Genomic DNA, 17,414 nt, shown 5'->3' with positions numbered 1-17,414 from the left:
TCTCTCCCTTCCTCTCTCTCTCTCTGTCTCTCTCTCCCTCTCCCCTCTCTCCCTCTCCCCTCTCTCTCTCTCCCCTCTCTCTCCCTCTCCTCTCTCTCTCTCTGTCTCTCTCTCCCTCTCCTCTCTCTCCCTCTCCTCTCCCTCTCCTCTCCTCTCCCTCTCCTCTCCTCTCCCTCTCTCCTCTCTCTCCCTCTCTCTCTCTCCTCTCCTCTCTCTCCCTCTCCTCCTCTCTCTCCCTCTCCTCCTCTCTCTCCCTCTCCTCCTCTCTCTCCCTCTCCTCCTCTCTCTCCCCTCTCCTCTCCCTCTCCTCTCCTCTCCCTCTCTCCTCTCTCTCCCTCTCTCCTCTCTCTCCCTCTCCTCCTCTCTCTCCCTCTCCTCCTCTCTCTCCCTCTCCTCCTCTCTCTCCTCTCCTCCTCTCTCTCCCTCTCCTCCTCTCTCTCCCTCTCCTCTCTCTCCCTCTCCTCTCTCTCTCCATTGCTTTCACTTGCTCTCTATGCATTAATTTAGAGTCCAGTATCCCATATCCCACCTTCCCGCCCTGCCCTGTCACCTTGAATATAACCCCAGAGCCCTCTGCTCCTGCACTTCTTTAGATTGTACTGTTTATTGTCTATGTTCCTGTCTACCTTCTCTTGCTGTTCTACGTCAGGGCTTCTTGTGTTGAGTGTTTGGGGCTGTGTACTCTGAGGGAGGAGTGGCCACCGTGGAGCTGAGAGTGTTTTGGAACAGATCTCTGTGCTCTCAGTTCATGCTGAGGGGGCACACCAAGCTTCAGGCTTCAAAGTCAGCTCACAACGGGGAAATACCTGAGCAGCTGTGTTCTACCCTCTGCTCCTCACAGGTCCCAGCACTTCCAAATGTGTCATATGCAAATTTTGAGACTGAACCATGCACCCCCATCCATTCATTGTGGATCAAGGAAAGACACAGTGATGTATGTCAATTGGGACATGGTTGTTACAAAGGAAGAGAAATTGTGTTCGAGGAGTCTGCAGCTGGCGAAACTTACCGTGGAGATAGACCACACCAAGCAACCTGGCTATTCTCTCAGTGGTGAGAGACTTGGAGGTGTGGTCCAGGAAAGAAAGTTTAATGCATGAGCACAAACCACTAAAAGCCATTGAAGGAAATAGGAATAAAGAAATCTTCTTCTCCAGCACTGCTGCGAGACGTGGGGGGAGAGCTGTCAGGGGTGAAGCCAGGCAGGATTTCTCCTCACGGGGAGAATGCCAGGCAGGATTTCTCCTCACGGGGAGAATGCCAGGCAGGATTTCTCCTCACGGGGAGAATGCCAGCAGGATTTCTCCTCACGGGGAGAATGCCAGGCAGGATTTCTCCTCACGGGGAGAATGCCAGTTTTGACATTACACCTCCATAGTAAACAGTGGGGGCTAACTGAGATTTCAGTCTGGACCCCAGCAGGGGTTTGCTGGTAAGGATATCAGAGGAGAGGTAGGTAAACGTAACCGAAGGCTAGCTCGATCAGAGTATGTGAGGGGCTGAATGGCCTGAATCCACTCCAGTGGTTCTCTCATTGCTAATGGAGTGACACGTCTGGTGGAGTTATTTCTGACCTTGCTGATGGGGGTACGGAACTGTGGATGGAGATGAGAATAGATGGTTTCTGTGTTTGGCCTGTCTGTGCTGTGCCGTGTGCTGGTTTGTGCTGTGCTGTCTTTAACTCTGTCATCCCTCTGGCTTTAAAAGGAGAGAATGCGAAGGGAGCAAGAAGAAGCAACACAGAGATTGGAGCGAGAAACTGAGGTGAGCACACAATGGAGGGAGAGAGGCTGCATTGAGGCTCACTGAGTGAGTGGGTTTCTGATTGAGTGAGAGTCTGTATCTTATGACTTTTTCAATAACAATCTCCTTTTTGGGCTCGTACTTAAATTTGTAGTTAGTTAAAGATGGAGGGATTGTGGGATTGGGCGTTCCTTGACCAGGGTCTGGTTCAGAGATTCCTGTCCATGGGATAGCCATGAGGGTTCAGGGCCCACTATGAGGGGGTTTCAGGGACCCCCTTTTGGCGGGGAGAGGGTGGGGTTCGGGGACCCCCTTCTGGATCAACTTTGGGAGTTCGTGTTAAGTAATTTGTTCTTTGAAGTTGAACTAAGGTGAAGCTCTCTCTGTTTCTTGTAAACATTGGCCCTTCCACCAGAGGGAGTTGCAGGTTGAGTGAGCTCTCCTGGATTCTGCTGTCTTGTCTCATGTTAAAGTGCTGTCTTTATTGCTTACAGAATTTCAGCACAGAGCCACTGAAAATGGATTACAGGACCCTGGCAGCACTCCCCAGCAGTGCCATACAGAGGGTTAATCGGGTAGGTAATAGTGTTTGCCCAGCATGGTGTGTGATGTCAGGGACTCTGTGTTCTCCCAGCCAGCAGCTGAGAGGCTGATAGTAATGCTGTTGTTCCCTGAACCCACCGACCCAATGGGGCTCAATGTAAAAGGGACAGTCAGCATCTCCCATTGCAAATTACCATCTCCTGTCTACACCCTCGACTCCAGGTTCAATGTCAATTCTGGTAAAAGTGTGTAATCAGAGCAGTCATCCCTGGGAGATTGATAATACTGGACTGAGAGCGCTGATAGTGTCACTGTGGCTGATGCATTAACAATGTATTGGCCTTCACACCTCCTTTAGAAAGATGCTGCACCAGGTTTGAGTAGATTTTCCTGTTATTGAAGACTAACTGAAATGGCAGAGTTAGGAGCAGAGACCTCAAGGTATCCCTTTACATCCCCATGTACAGCCAGTAAAGTGCTGCCTGACCACATGGGGGTCAGGCACAGGCACACACCCAGTCAGATTGGTACACACTCACTCCTCTCACACACATCAACACGCACGCACACACCGGTTTCAGAGCAGTGTCCAGCTTCTACATTGTACACTCACTGCAGGATTACAGGGAGGGGAGGGTCTGTTTGGGATTACAGGGAGGGGAGGGTCTGTTTGGGATTACAGGGAGGGGAGGGTCAGTTTGGGGTTACAGGGAGGGGAGGGTCCGTGTGGGATTACAGGGAGGGGAGGGTCCGTTTGGGGGTTACAGGGAGGGGAGGGTCTGTCTGGGATTACAGGGAGGGGAGGGTCTGTTTGGGATTACAGGGAGGGGAGGGTCCGTTTGGGGGTTACGGGGAGGGGAGGGTCCGTGTGGGATTACAGGGAGGGGAGGGTCCGTTTGGGGGTTACAGGGAGGGGAGGGTCTGTTTGGGATTACAGGGAGGGGAGGGTCTGTTTGGGATTACAGGGAGGGGAGGGTCCGTTTGGGGGTTACAGGGAGGGGAGGGTCCGTGTGGGATTACAGGGAGGGGAGGGTCCGTTTGGGGGTTACAGGGAGGGGAGGGTCCGTGTGGAATTACAGGGAGGGGAGGGTCCGTTTGGGGGTTACAGGGAGGGGAGGGTCTGTTTGGGGTTACAGGGAGGGGAGGGTCTGTTTGGGGTTACAGGGAGGGGAGGGTCTGTTTGGGGTTACAGGGAGGGGAGGGTCCGTTTGGGGGTTACGGGGAGGGGAGGGTCTGTTTGGGGGTTACGGGGAGGGGAGGGTCTGTTTGGGGGTTACGGGGAGGGGAGGGTCCGTTTGGGGGTTACGGGGAGGGGAGGGTCCGTTTGGGGATTACGGGGAGGGGAGGGTCAGTTTGGGGATTACGGGGAGGGGAGGGTCAGTTTGGGGGTTACGGGGAGGGGAGGGTCCGTGTGGGGGTTACGGGGAGGGGAGGGTCCGTGTGGGGGTTACAGGGAGGGGAGGGTCAGTTTGGGGGTTACGGGGAGGGGAGGGTCCGTGTGGGATTACAGGGGGGGGAGGGTCAGTTTGGGGGTTACAGGGAGGGGAGGGTCCGTGTGGGGGTTACGGGGAGGGGAGGGTCCGTTTGGGGGTTACAGGGAAGGGAGGGTCCGTTTGGGATTACAGGGAGGGGAGGGTCTGTTTGGGGATTACAGGGAGGGGAGGGTCCGTTTGGGGGTTACAGGGAAGGGAGGGTCCGTTTGGGGTTACAGGGAGGGGAGGGTCCGTTTGGGGGTTACGGGGAGGGGAGGGTCCGTGTGGGATTACAGGGAGGGGAGGGTCCGTGTGGGGGTTACAGGGAGGGGAGGGTCAGTTTGGGGGTTACAGGGAGGGGAGGGTCCGTTTGGGGGTTACAGGGAGGGGAGGGTCCGTTTGGGGGTTACAGGGAGGGGAGGGTCCGTTTGGGGGTTACAGGGAGGGGAGGGTCCGTTTGGGATTACAGGGAGGGGAGGGTCTGTTTGAATGAAAGCCTGATCTTGCATTAGGAATGTAGTGTTGGAATAGTTCCTCAGTAACAGGAGGAGAATGCAGCCTATTTCAGTCTTGGGGTTGGGGGAGGGGGTGTGGAGGCAGGCAGTGGTTGGAGGGAGTGCTCAGGCCTGCACCTGCTCGTTTCAAGTCATTGAGGTGATAGCTGCAGCATTGCCACAGAGCCCTGCGTTGTCCTGTCTGCTTGGTTGGATGTGACTGAGCCCCTCGTCTACCAAAACCTGCCAGAGTTTAGCCAAGGACCAAACAGCTGCAGCTCGGGTATTTGGTAAGACTGTGTGTGTGTGGTTGGTGAGGGAGCCGGGGGGTTGGTGGTGTGGGTGGGTGTCAGAGAGATGTGCGATGTGCTGGGAATATGCTGAGTTTTGTCGTGGGCTGGGAACTGGACAGGAACCTGGTCTGTGTCTGGTGACAATGAGCCACAGATTTCTTGTTTGTGATTGTGCTGGTACATTGTCTTTGGGCGAGAGGTTTGTGACCAGAGCAGCTTGCTGCTCTGCTGGGGTTATGTTGCGGGCTGATGGTCAGCCTCCCTAAGATGTGGTTTCAGTATACTCCCCTCTCTGCAGTAAGTTTCTGCCCTGCTGTTGCTGAATATCCTGATGACTGTCTCAGTCCCTGGGACATCTCCAGCCTGGCACAGGTGCGGTCCCTCTAGATTCACAAGTCAGTATACCTGATCTACTCCGTCCCCTGCTTCTCCTCCTCCTCCATCCCCCTTGTCTTTTCCAGTGCTTTCCTCTTTCTCTTTCTTTACTACCTTACACTAAATCTTCCTGTCATAGAGCTGTATAGCATAGAAGCAGACCCTCCAGTCTAACCTGTCCATGCCGATCAGATATCCTAATCTGACCCAGTCCCATTTGCCAGCACTTGGCCCACATCCTTCCAAGCCCTTCCAATTCATATACACATCCAGATGCCTTTTAAATACTGTAATTGTACCAGCCTCCACCACTGTCTTTGGCAGCTCATTCCATACACGCACCACCCTCTGTGTGAAAAAGTTATCCCTCAGTTCCCTTTTAAACCTTTACCCTCTCACCTTTAGCCCATGCCCTCTAGTTTTCCTTCAATCTTGAACTCTCTCTCTTTCTCCAACATCCTTCGGTTTTCACTCCACTCTTTCTTTCCCCTCTCTCACACATTGTGTTGCTCTGCCTCCCTGTCCTTGTCCGTGCGGATTCCCCTGCAGTTTCCTGTTTTGCTGGTGTCAGGCCTGGATTTTGTTCGGGGAGCTGGAAGGCAGTGTGCCAGCCTGCATGTTGAGACCAAGGGATGAAGCTAGTCAGTGTCCTCAGCCAGCAGTAAGCAGCTTGGTTCACTCAGTGCTGATGTCTCCGGCAGAGAGTGGGGGCAGTCAGTGCTGAGAGTGGAGAGCTGAGGGAAGCACGGACAGACAGGCTGGACAGGAAGCAGCTGCTGCCCTTTGTCAACAACAACGCCCCCAGCATTTTAATGTGACAGGCTGAAGGATTCGAGGGAATTTGAGGAAAGGTTATTTCACCCAGAGTAGGTGGGGCTCTGGAATGTACTGCCTTGGGCTGCAGTTGAGAAGGGAAACCTCACAATTTATAAAACATTGAACACTTGAGATGTGATAAAATTTGTGGTTATGGGCCGAGTGTGGGAAGGTGGGAGTGTGTGATTGTGAACTGATATAGTCAGGTTGACAGAGCAATGCCGCTCCTTTCACCAGGCACCACCCTGTCGTCATCAACTGGATCCTGGCTTGGGGTCACCACTGCCTGCTGATGGAGTAGGGCATCCCTCATTCACAAAACACCGGCACCATCCCGGCTCCCAGTGTGATCCCGGTCACAGTCACAATCCCAGCAGAAACCGTGTGGGGTTTCTGACATTTTCTGATTTAGAGTCAGAGTTATACAAACAAACCTTTCAGTCCAACCCGTCCATGCCGACCAGATATCCCAACCCAACCTAGTCCCACCTGCCAGCACCCAGCCCATATGCCTCCAAACCCTTCCTATTCATATACCCATCCAAATGCCTCTTAAATGTTGCAATTGTACCAGCCTCCATCACATCCTCTGGCAGCTCATTCCATACACGTACCACCCTCTGCGTGAAAAAGTTGCCCCTTAGGTCTCTTTTATATCTTTCCCCTCTCACCCTAAACCTATGCCCTCTAGTTCTGGACTCCCCAACCTCAGGGAAAAGACTTTGCCTATTTACCCTATCCATGCCCCTCATGATTTTACAAACCTCTATAAGGTCACCCCTCAGCCTCCGACAATCCACGGAAAACAGCCCCAGCCTGTTCAGTCTCTCCTTGTAGCTCAGATCCCCCAACCCTGGCAACATCCTTGAAAGGGTTCAGAAAAGATTTACAAGTTTCCCAACATCCTTCCTATAGCTGGGAGACCAGAATTGCACGCAATATTCCAACAGTGGCTTAATCGATGTCCTGTACAACTGCAACATGACCTCCCAACTCCTGTACTCAATACTCTGACCAATAAAGGAAAGCATACCAAACGCCTTCTTCACTATCCTATCTACCTGTGACTCCACTTTCAAGGAGCTATGAACCTGCACTCCAAGGTCTCTTTGTTCAGCAACACTCCCCAGGACCTTACCATTAAGTGGGTAAGTCCTGCCCTGATTTGCCTCTTCAAAATGCAGCACCTCGCATTTATCTGAATTAAACTCCATCTGTTGTTCTGAGTCATGAATGGTGCATTGAGCATTGCAGTTTGTTCTGCCCTGTGCCCTTTAACCTTCAGGGAATTGAGCACATTGCCTGAACTGATTGACAGCTCCTATAGTAATTGAATTCTGAATAAGATCGATTGATCTCTCTCTTTCTCCCCCTCGCACTTCCAGTCATCTGAATGCCTTCTTTCTTTCTGTCTTTCTGTCTGTTTTTCTGACTTATCCCCGGTGAAGGGGTTTACTGGACTGGCAGCGATGGAGATTCAGAGCAGTCAGCCAATGGAGCAGGAAGTGGTCTCCTCTTGGAGACCGGGCACTGCCAGCGACCTGGGGCCTCTCAGTAATAAGCAGCATATTACAGAACCCAACCACGGGCACCTAGTGATGGAAAAGAGCAGTGGGTGCAGGCTGCTGCCAGAAACCAGCCAGGAGCAGGAGGTTTTGGTTGACCTGCAGCCCATTCCCTTCCACCAAAATCCGTTTGTGGTGGCAAACAGGAAGGGCCGAGGGGACGCCGGGGAGTGCCCAGCAGGAGGAGCATCTCCACGAGGCACGAGGGGCAACCCCCGCCCCAGCATCCAGGCAAGGCCCCAGCTGCGCATGGCATGGTGTCGCTCACCTGTGACCTCAGCAAGATTACACTGTGCATGTGGTGTGGCTTTGTTCTTGTGGCTGACCTGACCTGACTGACTAACCGACTGCAATGGGGACCATTAGCAGGGGTCTTGGGGTGGGGGAAGGGGCGCTTCAGTTTATCCACCTGCCCCCGGGGAGGGGGAGTGTGCCTGTCTGTGAGGTGGTGTGTGTGTTTGCAACAGGATTCCTGTGTGTGTGTGTGTGTGTGTGTTTGTGTTGGGGGGAAGGCTGTCTGTGCGTGCGGTTGGGGAGTGGGTGCTGTGGGTTTTGTGCTTTATTCTGTATTGCACCAAGGTCATCAATGTTGGGGGCTCCATTTTAACACTCGTCTACAACAGCATGATAGGTCCCAGTTCCAGTTCCCCCCCCCCCCGCCCCCTTCCAGCTCCCCATCCCCCCTCTGTCCCCTCCCCGCAGCCCATCCCACTCCCTACATCCCCCTCCCTACCTCCCCGCCCCCTCTCCACCCCCTGTTCCTCCCCGTCCCCTCCCCGCTCCGGGAACAGACACCAGCCCCTTGTGTCGGGCACTGAGTGAGTGACCATGACGACATCTGCCTCATCAGCCTCTGTCATTGAGCAGACACCACCCCACCCACACCAACAAGCTTCAAAACTGACCAAGGAAACATCAGTTCCACACAGCTGTCTGCCTGGTAACTAATTCTAGTGAAAGAGATAAAGAGCCAGTTCTCCTTGAGGGTGAACTCCCTCAGTTAGACATGCAATGACATCTGGGACTGTAGGTAGATGAATCAAAGCAATTAATCACAATTAGCACAGTCAGATCACTGAGTTTAAATTGAAAGAAATAAAATACAGAAACAATGAGTTAGTTATATTGATGTAGAACCTGGGAGAACATGCACAGAATACTGTGGAAATTTCTGGAAGCCACAATATGTGAAGGATATTGAAGATTGAGCAATATGTTAACAGCTGAGGGGATGCAAATATGGAAGATGATGAAGCAGTTTGAAATTTGCAGAGATTTAAAAAAGCATGTCCATGTTTGATGGGTTGAGAGTTTCCACTAGTGGCTGAGCCCAGAGCACGAATCATCAACGTGTGGTAGTCGCTAACGGATTGAGTGAAAAATTTTGGAAGCATTTTTTTTTACACTGTGTGGAACGTGACAACACCAGGTGTAGTTGATGGAGTTAGGGTTCACATAATACTCTGTCCAGATAATCACTGAGAGGGGTCCACAGTGAACACTCTAACCATACACTCAAATTGCAGGCCCTGTCGGTTATTAGGCTCCATGACAGTGGTCGCCAGAGCATACATTTACATGTACACAGATACTCATATTTGTACATCTTCATAATTTATGTACAGAGGCTCCAAGCACATGAAAAAATGATATATTGCTTTATTAGAGAGTTCCAAGTAAGCCACTCATATGACACTGGTATTTCCATCGATGATCAAATCCATGGGAAATGAAGTTTTAAGAAGGATTTGATCCAGTGAACAAGGAACATGTGTAGGCAGTTTGGCCCCAATGAGCCTGCTTTGTGATTCAGTAAGATCATGGCTGAGCCAATTTCACCCTCAACTCAACATTCCTGCATATACCTGATCATCTTTCAAACTCCCCTTGGTCATCAAGAATCTATCTACCTCTGAGTCAGAGAATTATACAGCACAGCCACAAACTCTTCAGTCCAACTCGCTACCTTAAAAATATTTAAAGATTCTCCATTCATCACCTTTTGAAGAACAGCATTCCAAATGCTCAACCCTCAGAGAAAACATGTTTCCTCATCTCTGTCTTAAATTGGTGCCCCCTTATTTTACATTAAGACTAAACATCTGAAAGGAGGAAAAGAAGCAAGGAGGTTTAGGGAGGGGATTCTCCCCAGAGTTAGGGTCCCGGTAATCAAAGACAGCCTCTAGTTGTTTAGCAGTTAAATGCTGAAGAGGTCAGGATTGGAAGGATGCACATAACTTGCAGGATTAGAGGGCTGTAGGCTGTTACAGACCTCAGCATTGGAGTGAAGTGACAGAGGGATTTAAAAGTTGTTGATCCATGGGCCACTATAGGTCAGCGAGCACAGACGTGATGGTTGCATTGATGATACAGAGCTATACATCAGTGTAAATCATCATCGGTGCCAATATAGACTCATTACTGTGCCCTGTTCAGCTGGTGACAACTCTTAGATGACCAGCTATCCATCAAAAGCTTCTTTAATGTGTATGACACAAAACCCAAATCTGACCAGGTTGTTGGATAATATTAATATTACTCGGACTCTGAACTAATGTGGAACATGGCAGCTGGGGGATTTAAATACAATTAACCAATATATTAGGGAAAGAAAGCCCATCTCACTAGTGATCCTGAACATAGTGAATTGTTGTATTTCACTAATGTCCTCTCAGGAAGGAAATCTGCTGTCCTGACCTCGTCTGGCCTCAGCGTGAATCCAGACCCACAGCAATGTGGGTGATTTTAACTATTGTCTAAAATGGACGCTCAGTTGTATCATGGCTGCCCTTCATCTGCTTGAGGATGGTTACAGATGGCCAATGGAACTTGGCTCCGTTCTGCCGGTCACATCCCCAAGACCCATGGCTAGTTAGCTTGGTCAATAATCGAGACCTCAACCTGTGTCTTAGCCCAGTCACCTTTCAAATGTGTTTGTCAGGCAACAGCCCTGCTCAACACATTCTCTCGACACTGCTGTAGGTAATTTTATCCCCTTCACTTTACCATTCCCTCCTCCCGATGTTGAAACCTTGGAGCCTTGTTTTCAGTACCTGGGAGCTGGGGAAGTGCTCCCTTTCCCAATGCCACAATAAATGATGAGCGTGTTAAAGCAGCACCCTTTGCCCCTGTAGTGTAGGTTGCTGTGATTGACTGCAGGCTGACGTCATTGCATTTGTTGTGAAAAATGAGACACCAAATATTAGGACAATATGGCCCTCTCTCCTGCTGTATTCACGTTCTGTATTGTCAATGACTCTGTACAAATTAGCTTCTTTCCTGACAGCTACAGACATCCTCCCTGTCTGACACAGTCAGCTTATGCCTAATGCTGCCACCCCATTCTTGTTTTCTGTCTTCAATCTTCCTGACCACCTTTTTGCAGGAGTACTTTACTGCTGAGTGCTGCCTTTGTTTGGGTCAGATCAGTGCTATCACCAAATTGGCACTGTCAAATGTGGCTGCCTGTGCATGGAGCTTTGAAAGCATATTGACCATTTCTGTGTTTATCTGTGTCAAATGTGAACCCTATTTTAGACAATATTGCCTTTCTCCTTTCTCCAAGTTCTGTCAAAGAATGCTGTGTTGCAGTGTGTGGGTGTGTATGTGTATATGGGTGGGTGTGGGTGTGTGTGCATGTGGGGGGGGGGGGGGGGGGGGGTGTGCATGTGTGGGTGTTTGTGTGGAGTGCCTGCTTCTTGGACGCTTTGATGACGTTGTATCCTTTGCTGTGTCTTTCCAGGACAATTCAAGTGAATCTCCTGTTGTCGGTAACAGTGGCACGCGGGAGTTCTGCAGCTCTCCGACTTCCCAGGTGAGTGCCCACATAATATTTACTGAGATTCTTAAGGAAATTGAATACGAAGGTGAAACAAAGCACATGCTGTCTCTCGTGTAATGGCCAGGTACAATGTGGAACATTCAGTGTCCAGCTTAGAGCACACACTGACAGAGTTTTAAAGCATGGAGAGAGGCCCTTCGATCCATCATGCCCATACTGGTCATCCAATTTCGAGTCACTCTAATCCCATGTTCCAGTACTTGGCCAATAGCCTTGAATGGCATTCATCTAAATACTCCCTGAATGCTGTGACAGTTTCCACTTCTTCCATCCTTTCAGACAATGCATTCCAGATTCTCACCACCCTCTTAGTGTAAACAAAATTGTTTAAATCCTCTGTAAACCTGCTGCTCTTTACCCTGCATCTCTGCCCTTTGATGATTGATGCATGTATTAAGGGGAAGGTTTCTCCCTGTCGGTCTCCCTCCCTCCTGATCTAGCCTATTAGTCTCCCTCATGATCTAGCCTATTAGTCTCCCTCATTTCACCTCCATTAGATTCCTCCTCTATCTTCTCTGCTCTAAGGACCCCCCACCCCGCCCCATCTATTTAGTCTGTACATAGAACGTTGAAACCTTTGATCCTTGTTTTGAGCTGGGGAGTGCTCCCTTTCCCAATGCCTCAATAAATGATGAGCGTGTTAAAGCAGCACCCTTTGCCCCTGTAGTGTAGGTTGCTGTGATTGACTGCAGGCTGGCATTGTTGCATTTGTTGTGAAAAATGTGAGACCAGACATTAGGACAATATGGCCCTCTCTCCTGCTGTATTCACGTTCTGTATTGTCAATGACCCTGGACAAATTAGCTTCTTTCCTGACAGCTACAGACATCCTCCCTGTCTGACACAGTCAGCTTATGCCTAATGCTAGTCTCTCTCCATCACTGAATCTTGATGTGCTCCCTAATTCCTTTAACACCCTTGGATGGAAAGTGTCAAGTCCCAGGGATTTGTGACTTTTGAATTTCATGAATTTCCTTGGGACTTCTGACCAGCTCTCCTGTTTTTGTACCTGTTTGTAACATGGTTCCATAGGGCTTGGTATTAGATTCCTTACAGGTTGTGGTTCTGAGGAAGGGTCACTCCACCTGAAACGTTCACTTTTGGTTTCTCTTCACAGATGCCGCCAGACCTGCTGAGCTTTTCCAACAATTTCTGTTTCTGATTTACAGCATTTGCAGTTCTTTCAGTTTCTATGTGGTGTACATTACAGATTTGGACAAAAAGAAGAGGCTAGGACATGATCATGAGGTTCTTAGATTACATGGGAATAGTTAGGGGTGAGCCATCCTGCTGTTTATCACCAGCCTGGGCCAGTCAGGCAGAGCAATCACACAGGAAATTCATGCTGGAAATGTGGGGGAGGGCTAACAAGGCAAGGGGTTACACTGGGAATGATCAGTCCCCAGAAAGTACTGAAGATCAGAGGGACCTCGGTCTGCTTACCCACAGATCTCTGAAGGTAACAGGGTAGGTAGCTGAGTTAGTTAACAAAATATATGGGATCCTTGCCTTTATTATTGAAGGTAACCATGATGAGGAGGTACCAGTGTTGGATTGAGTGAACAAAGTTAAAAATCACAACACCGGGCTTTAGTGCAGCAGGTTTATTTGGAAGCACTAGCTTTCGGAGCACTGCTTCTCTCACAACCACCTGGTGAAGGAGCAACGCTCTGAAAGCTACTGCTTCCAAATAAACCTGTTGGACTAAAACCTGGTGTTGTGTGATTTTTAACTTAATTATTGAGGACAGAGTATAAGAGCAGAGAGACTGTGCTAGAACTGTATAAAACACTGGGAGAAAGTGAGGACTGCAGATGCTGAGGTTCGAGTGGAGAGTGTGGTGCTGGAAAAGCACAGCAGGTCAGGCAGCATCTGAGGAGCAGGAAACCACTGGTGAGGCCACAGCTGGGGGACTGTGTGCAGATCTGGTCACCGGATTATCGGAAGGGTGTGTTGGCACTGGAGGGGTTGCAGAAGAGATTTATCAGAATGTTCCCTGGGATGGAGGGTCTGAGCCATGAGGAAAGATTGGATATGCTGGGGTTATTTTTCTTGGAGTTGTGAAGATTGAGGGAACCTCAGAGATCCACAAAATTGAGGGACATCAGTAGAATCATACAGCACAGAAACAGACCCTTTGGCCCAACTCATCCGGGCTGAGTGGTTTCCTAAACTGAGCCAGTCCCATTTGCCTCCATTTGGCCCATATCCCTCTAACCCTTTCCTATTCATGTACCTGTCTAAATGTCTTTTAAACGTTGTAACTGTACTCGCCCCTACTACTTGCTCTGGCAGCTCATTCCATACACACACTACCCTCTGTGAAAGAATTGCCCCTCAGGTCCCTTTTAAATAAAGAACAAAGACAATGTACAGCCCAGGAACAGGCCCTTCGGCCCTCCAAGCCTGAGCTGATCCAAATCCACCGTCTAAACCTGTCGGTCAATTCCTAAGGATCTGTATCCCTCTGCTCCCCACCTACTTACACATCTGACCAGACGCATCTTAAATGAATCAACCATGCCTGCCTCTACCACCTCTGCTGGCAACGCGTTCCAGACACCCACCACCCTCTGTGTGAAGTACTTACTGCATATATCCCCCTTAAACTTCCCACCCCTCACCTTGAAAGCGTGACCTCTCGTTATTGAATCCTTCACCCTGGGAAAAAGCTTGTCTCCAACCACCCTGTCTATACCCTTCATGATTTTGTAAACCCAAGTCAGGTTCTCCCCTCAATCTCTTTTTTTCTAATGAAAACAATCCTAACCTACTCAACCTCTCTTCATAGCTAGCACCTTCTATACCAGGCAACATCCACGTAAACCTTCTCTGCACCCTCTCCAAAGCGTCCACATCCTTTTGGTAATGTGGCGACCAGAACTATACACAGTATTCTAAATGCAGCCGAACCAATGTCTTGTACAATTTTAACATGACCTGCCAGCTCTTATACTCAATACCCCGTCCGATGAAGGCAAGCATACTATATGACTTCTTGACCACTCTATCCACCTGTGCAGCCACCTTCAGGGTACAATGGACCTGAACTCCCAGATCTTTCTGCCCATCAACTTTTCCCAAGGCTCTTCCATTCATTGTATAATTCACTCTAGAATTAGTCTTCCCAAAATACATCACCTCACATTTGCCTGGATTGAACTCCATCTGCCACTTCTCTGCCCAACTCTCCAGTTTGTCTATATCCTCCTGTATTCTCTGACAGTCCCTTATGGTTTCTGCTGCTCCACCAATCTGTGTGTCATCTACAAACTTGCTGATCATACCAACAATGCCCTCTTCCAGGTCATTTATGTATATCACGGGAGAATAGGGCCCCACAAAGATCAGCAAGGCGGCCTTTGTGTGGAGCCACAGAAAAAGGGGGAGATACTGAATGAGTATTTTGCATCAGTATTTACTGTGGAAAAGGATATGGATGATATAGAATTTAGGGAAATAGGTGACACCTTGAAAAATGTCCATATTACAGAGGACGAAGTGCTGGATGTCTTGAAACGCATAAAGGTGGATAAATCCCCAGGACCTGATCAAGTGTACCCTAGAACTCTGTGGGAAGGTAGGGAAGTGATTGCTGGGCCTCTTTGTATCTTCGATAGTCACAGGTGAGGTGCCAGAAAGACTGGAGGTTGGCTAACCTGGTGCCACTGTTTAAGAAGGGTGGTAAGGACAAGCCAGGGAACTAGAGACCGGTGAGCCTGACATCGGTGGTGGTCAAGTTGTTGGAGGGAATCCTGAGGGACGGATGTACATGTATTTGGAAAGGCAAGGACTGATTTGGGATAGTCAGCATGGCTTTGTGCGTGGGAAATCATGTCTCACAAACTTGATTGAGTTTTTTGATGAAGTAACAAAGAAGATTGATGAGGGCAGAGCGGTAGATGTGATCTATATGGACTTCAGTAAGGCGTTCGACAAGGTTCCCCATGGGAGACTGATTAGCAAGGTTAGATCTCACGGAATACAGGGAGAACTAGCCATTTGGATACAGAACTGGCTCAAAGGTAGAAGACAGAGGGTGGTGGTGGAGGGTTGTTTTTCAGACTGGAGGCCTGTGACCAGTGGAGTGCCACAAGGATCAGTGCTGGGTCCTCTACTTTTTGTCATTTATATAAATGATTTGGATGTGAGCTTAAGAGGTACAGTTAGTAAGTGTGCAGATGACGTGTATGGAATGAGCTGCCAGAGTAAGTGGTGGAGGCTGGTACAGTTACAACAAAGGCATTTGGATGGGTATATGTACAGGAAGGGCTTGGAGGCATATGGGCCGGGTGCTGGCAGGTGGGACTAGATTGGGTTGGGATATCTGGTTGGCATGGACGGGTTGGACCGGAGGGTCTGTTTCTGTGCTGTATATCTCTATGACTGTATAATAGTGGCCCCAGCACTGACCCCTGTGGAACACCACTGGTCACCTTTCTCCATTTTGAGAAACTCCCTTCTACTACTACTCTCTGTCTCCTGTTGCTGAACCAGTTCTCTATCCACCTCGCTAGAACACCCTGTACACCATGTGTCTCCTCTTTCTCTGAGTTTACCAAATTCTTGCCCTCTCACGCTAAATCTGTACTCTCTAGTTCTGGGCTCCCCGACCCTGGGACAAAGACCCTATCTGTGCCCCTCATGATTTTATAAACCTCGATAAGGTCACCCCTCAGCCTCTGATGCTCCAGGGGAAACAGCCCCAGCCTGTTCAACCTCTCCCTATAGCTCAAATCCTCCAACCCTGGCAACATCCTTGTAAATCTCCTTTGCATCCTGTTCAGTTTAACAACATCCTTCCTATAGGAGGGTGACTAAATGTGGCCTCCTCGTGATACCTACGATACCACTTTGAACAAACTGTGAACCTGCACCCCCACATCTCTCTGTTCAATATCATTCCCCGCGCCTGATCATTAACTATCTAACTCCTGCCCTGGTCACCTTTCCAAAGTGCAGCGCCTCCCATTTATCTAAATTCACCTCCATCTGGCATTCCTCGGCTCATCTGATCAATGTCCCTTTAGAATCTTGAATAACACTGTCGATGTATATATTGTCATCCAAATTGTTTCTATAAATTACGACCCAGCACCAATCCCTGTGACAGACCACTGGTCCCAGGCCCCTCTCTCTCTCTGTCACACCACCCTCCGTCTCCTACCTTCGAGCTGATTTTGTATCCAGCTCTCCCTGGATGCCATGTGATCTAATCTTCCGAAGCAGCCTGCCATGGGGAACCTTGTCGATGGCCTTGCTGAAATCTGTGTAAACCAAGCCTGCCCCTCCATCGAATTACTGAGACACTGTTTCCCACGCACAGAGCCACGCTGACTATCCCAAATCAGTCGAAATGCCCTCAGAATCCTCTCCAACAACTTACCATGATGCCAACCCCAGCAGTCTGTCGGTGTGCAGCCTTTCTTAAAGAATGGGGCAGCGTCACGGTATTTCAATCATGTATTTGCATTCTCTCTCACACTTGGGCTTACTCTTCCCATCACCCCACCTCTCTGTCCCACACCCCTCTCTCTTCGCTCCTTCGCTCTCGCGCTCGCTGTCTTCCCCCCCCACCCACCCATCTGCCCCTTTATCTCCTCCCTCTCCCCCCGCCTCTCTCACCCCCTTCCCCACACCTCTGTCTTGGTCGCTGTCTCTCCCCTCCCTCTCTCACCCCCTTCCTCTCCTCTCTCTCTCTCCCCTCCTTCCCCCCCTCCCCCCTCTCTCTCTCTCTCTCTCTCTCTCTCTCTCTCTCTCTCTCTCTCTCACCCCACCTCTCTCTCTCTCTCCCCTCTTTTCCCCCCCCTCTCTCTCTGCCCCCTCTCTTTCCTCCCCCCCCCCCCCCCCCCCCCCGGGTGTGCAGACCAAGCCTGGGGTCATCCAGCCACTGCCCAGGGGGAGGCCGACAGTGGCTCCAACATCGGCAGACGGCAGGAACAGTCCAAACCCGTTCCACAGGCCAGAGGAGCTGCCGCTACCACTGAAGGCGGTGAGTGTTTTTGAGCTGACCTTATACCCCTTCCCTGCCCGGTCTGTGGGGGGGATCCCCGGGCTCTCTGAGGGCGGGGAGGGGGGTCCCCTCCCCGGATTTTTTTGGAGGGGGTCCCCGGCCTCTGTGTGAGGGGGGGTGTGCGGGTCCCCGGCCTCTGTGTGAGGGGGGGTCTCCTCCCCGGGCTCTGTCTGAGTGGGGGGTCCCCGGGCTCTGTGTGAGCGGTGGGGGGGTCTATGCTCTATGTGTGGGGGGGGGGGGGGGCGGGTTTCCCTCCTCG

The 17,414-nt window shown here is 50.4% G+C and overlaps 2 protein-coding genes across 10 annotated transcripts in view; one reads left to right on the top strand and one right to left on the bottom strand.

The window, feature by feature from the left end:
- LOC122547322 (nuclear receptor-binding protein 2-like) overlaps positions 1-17,414 on the bottom strand; it is a 318,269-nt gene that overhangs the window by 52,762 nt on the left and 248,093 nt on the right. The gene's annotated exons all lie outside the window — the stretch shown is intronic.
- The window catches only part of LOC122547985 (protein scribble homolog), a 101,063-nt gene continuing 85,330 nt past the window's right edge, over positions 1,682-17,414 (top strand). For 5 of the 9 annotated variants that reach the window (XM_087987739.1, XM_087987740.1, XM_087987738.1 and 2 more), the window contains exons 1-5: positions 1,682-1,764; positions 2,238-2,318; positions 7,185-7,532; positions 11,044-11,115; positions 17,009-17,134. In XM_087987739.1, the coding sequence (XP_087843865.1) occupies positions 1,714-1,764; positions 2,238-2,318; positions 7,185-7,532; positions 11,044-11,115; positions 17,009-17,134 (678 nt within the window). In that variant the 5' untranslated portion in view covers positions 1,682-1,713. The remainder of the gene's footprint in view (positions 1,765-2,237; positions 2,319-7,184; positions 7,533-11,043; positions 11,116-17,008; positions 17,135-17,414) is intronic. The other 4 variants (XM_087987742.1, XM_087987743.1, XM_087987745.1 and 1 more) reach the window with 4 other exon arrangements.

Source organism: Chiloscyllium plagiosum, unplaced genomic scaffold, assembly GCF_037043375.1.
Source record: "Chiloscyllium plagiosum isolate Xiang-an unplaced genomic scaffold, Cpla_swu_hap1 HiC_scaffold_5, whole genome shotgun sequence".
NCBI lineage: Eukaryota > Metazoa > Chordata > Chondrichthyes > Orectolobiformes > Hemiscylliidae > Chiloscyllium > Chiloscyllium plagiosum.
The sequence above is the reverse complement of the archived record's forward strand: the minus strand, read 5'-3'. Positions and strand labels throughout refer to the sequence as shown.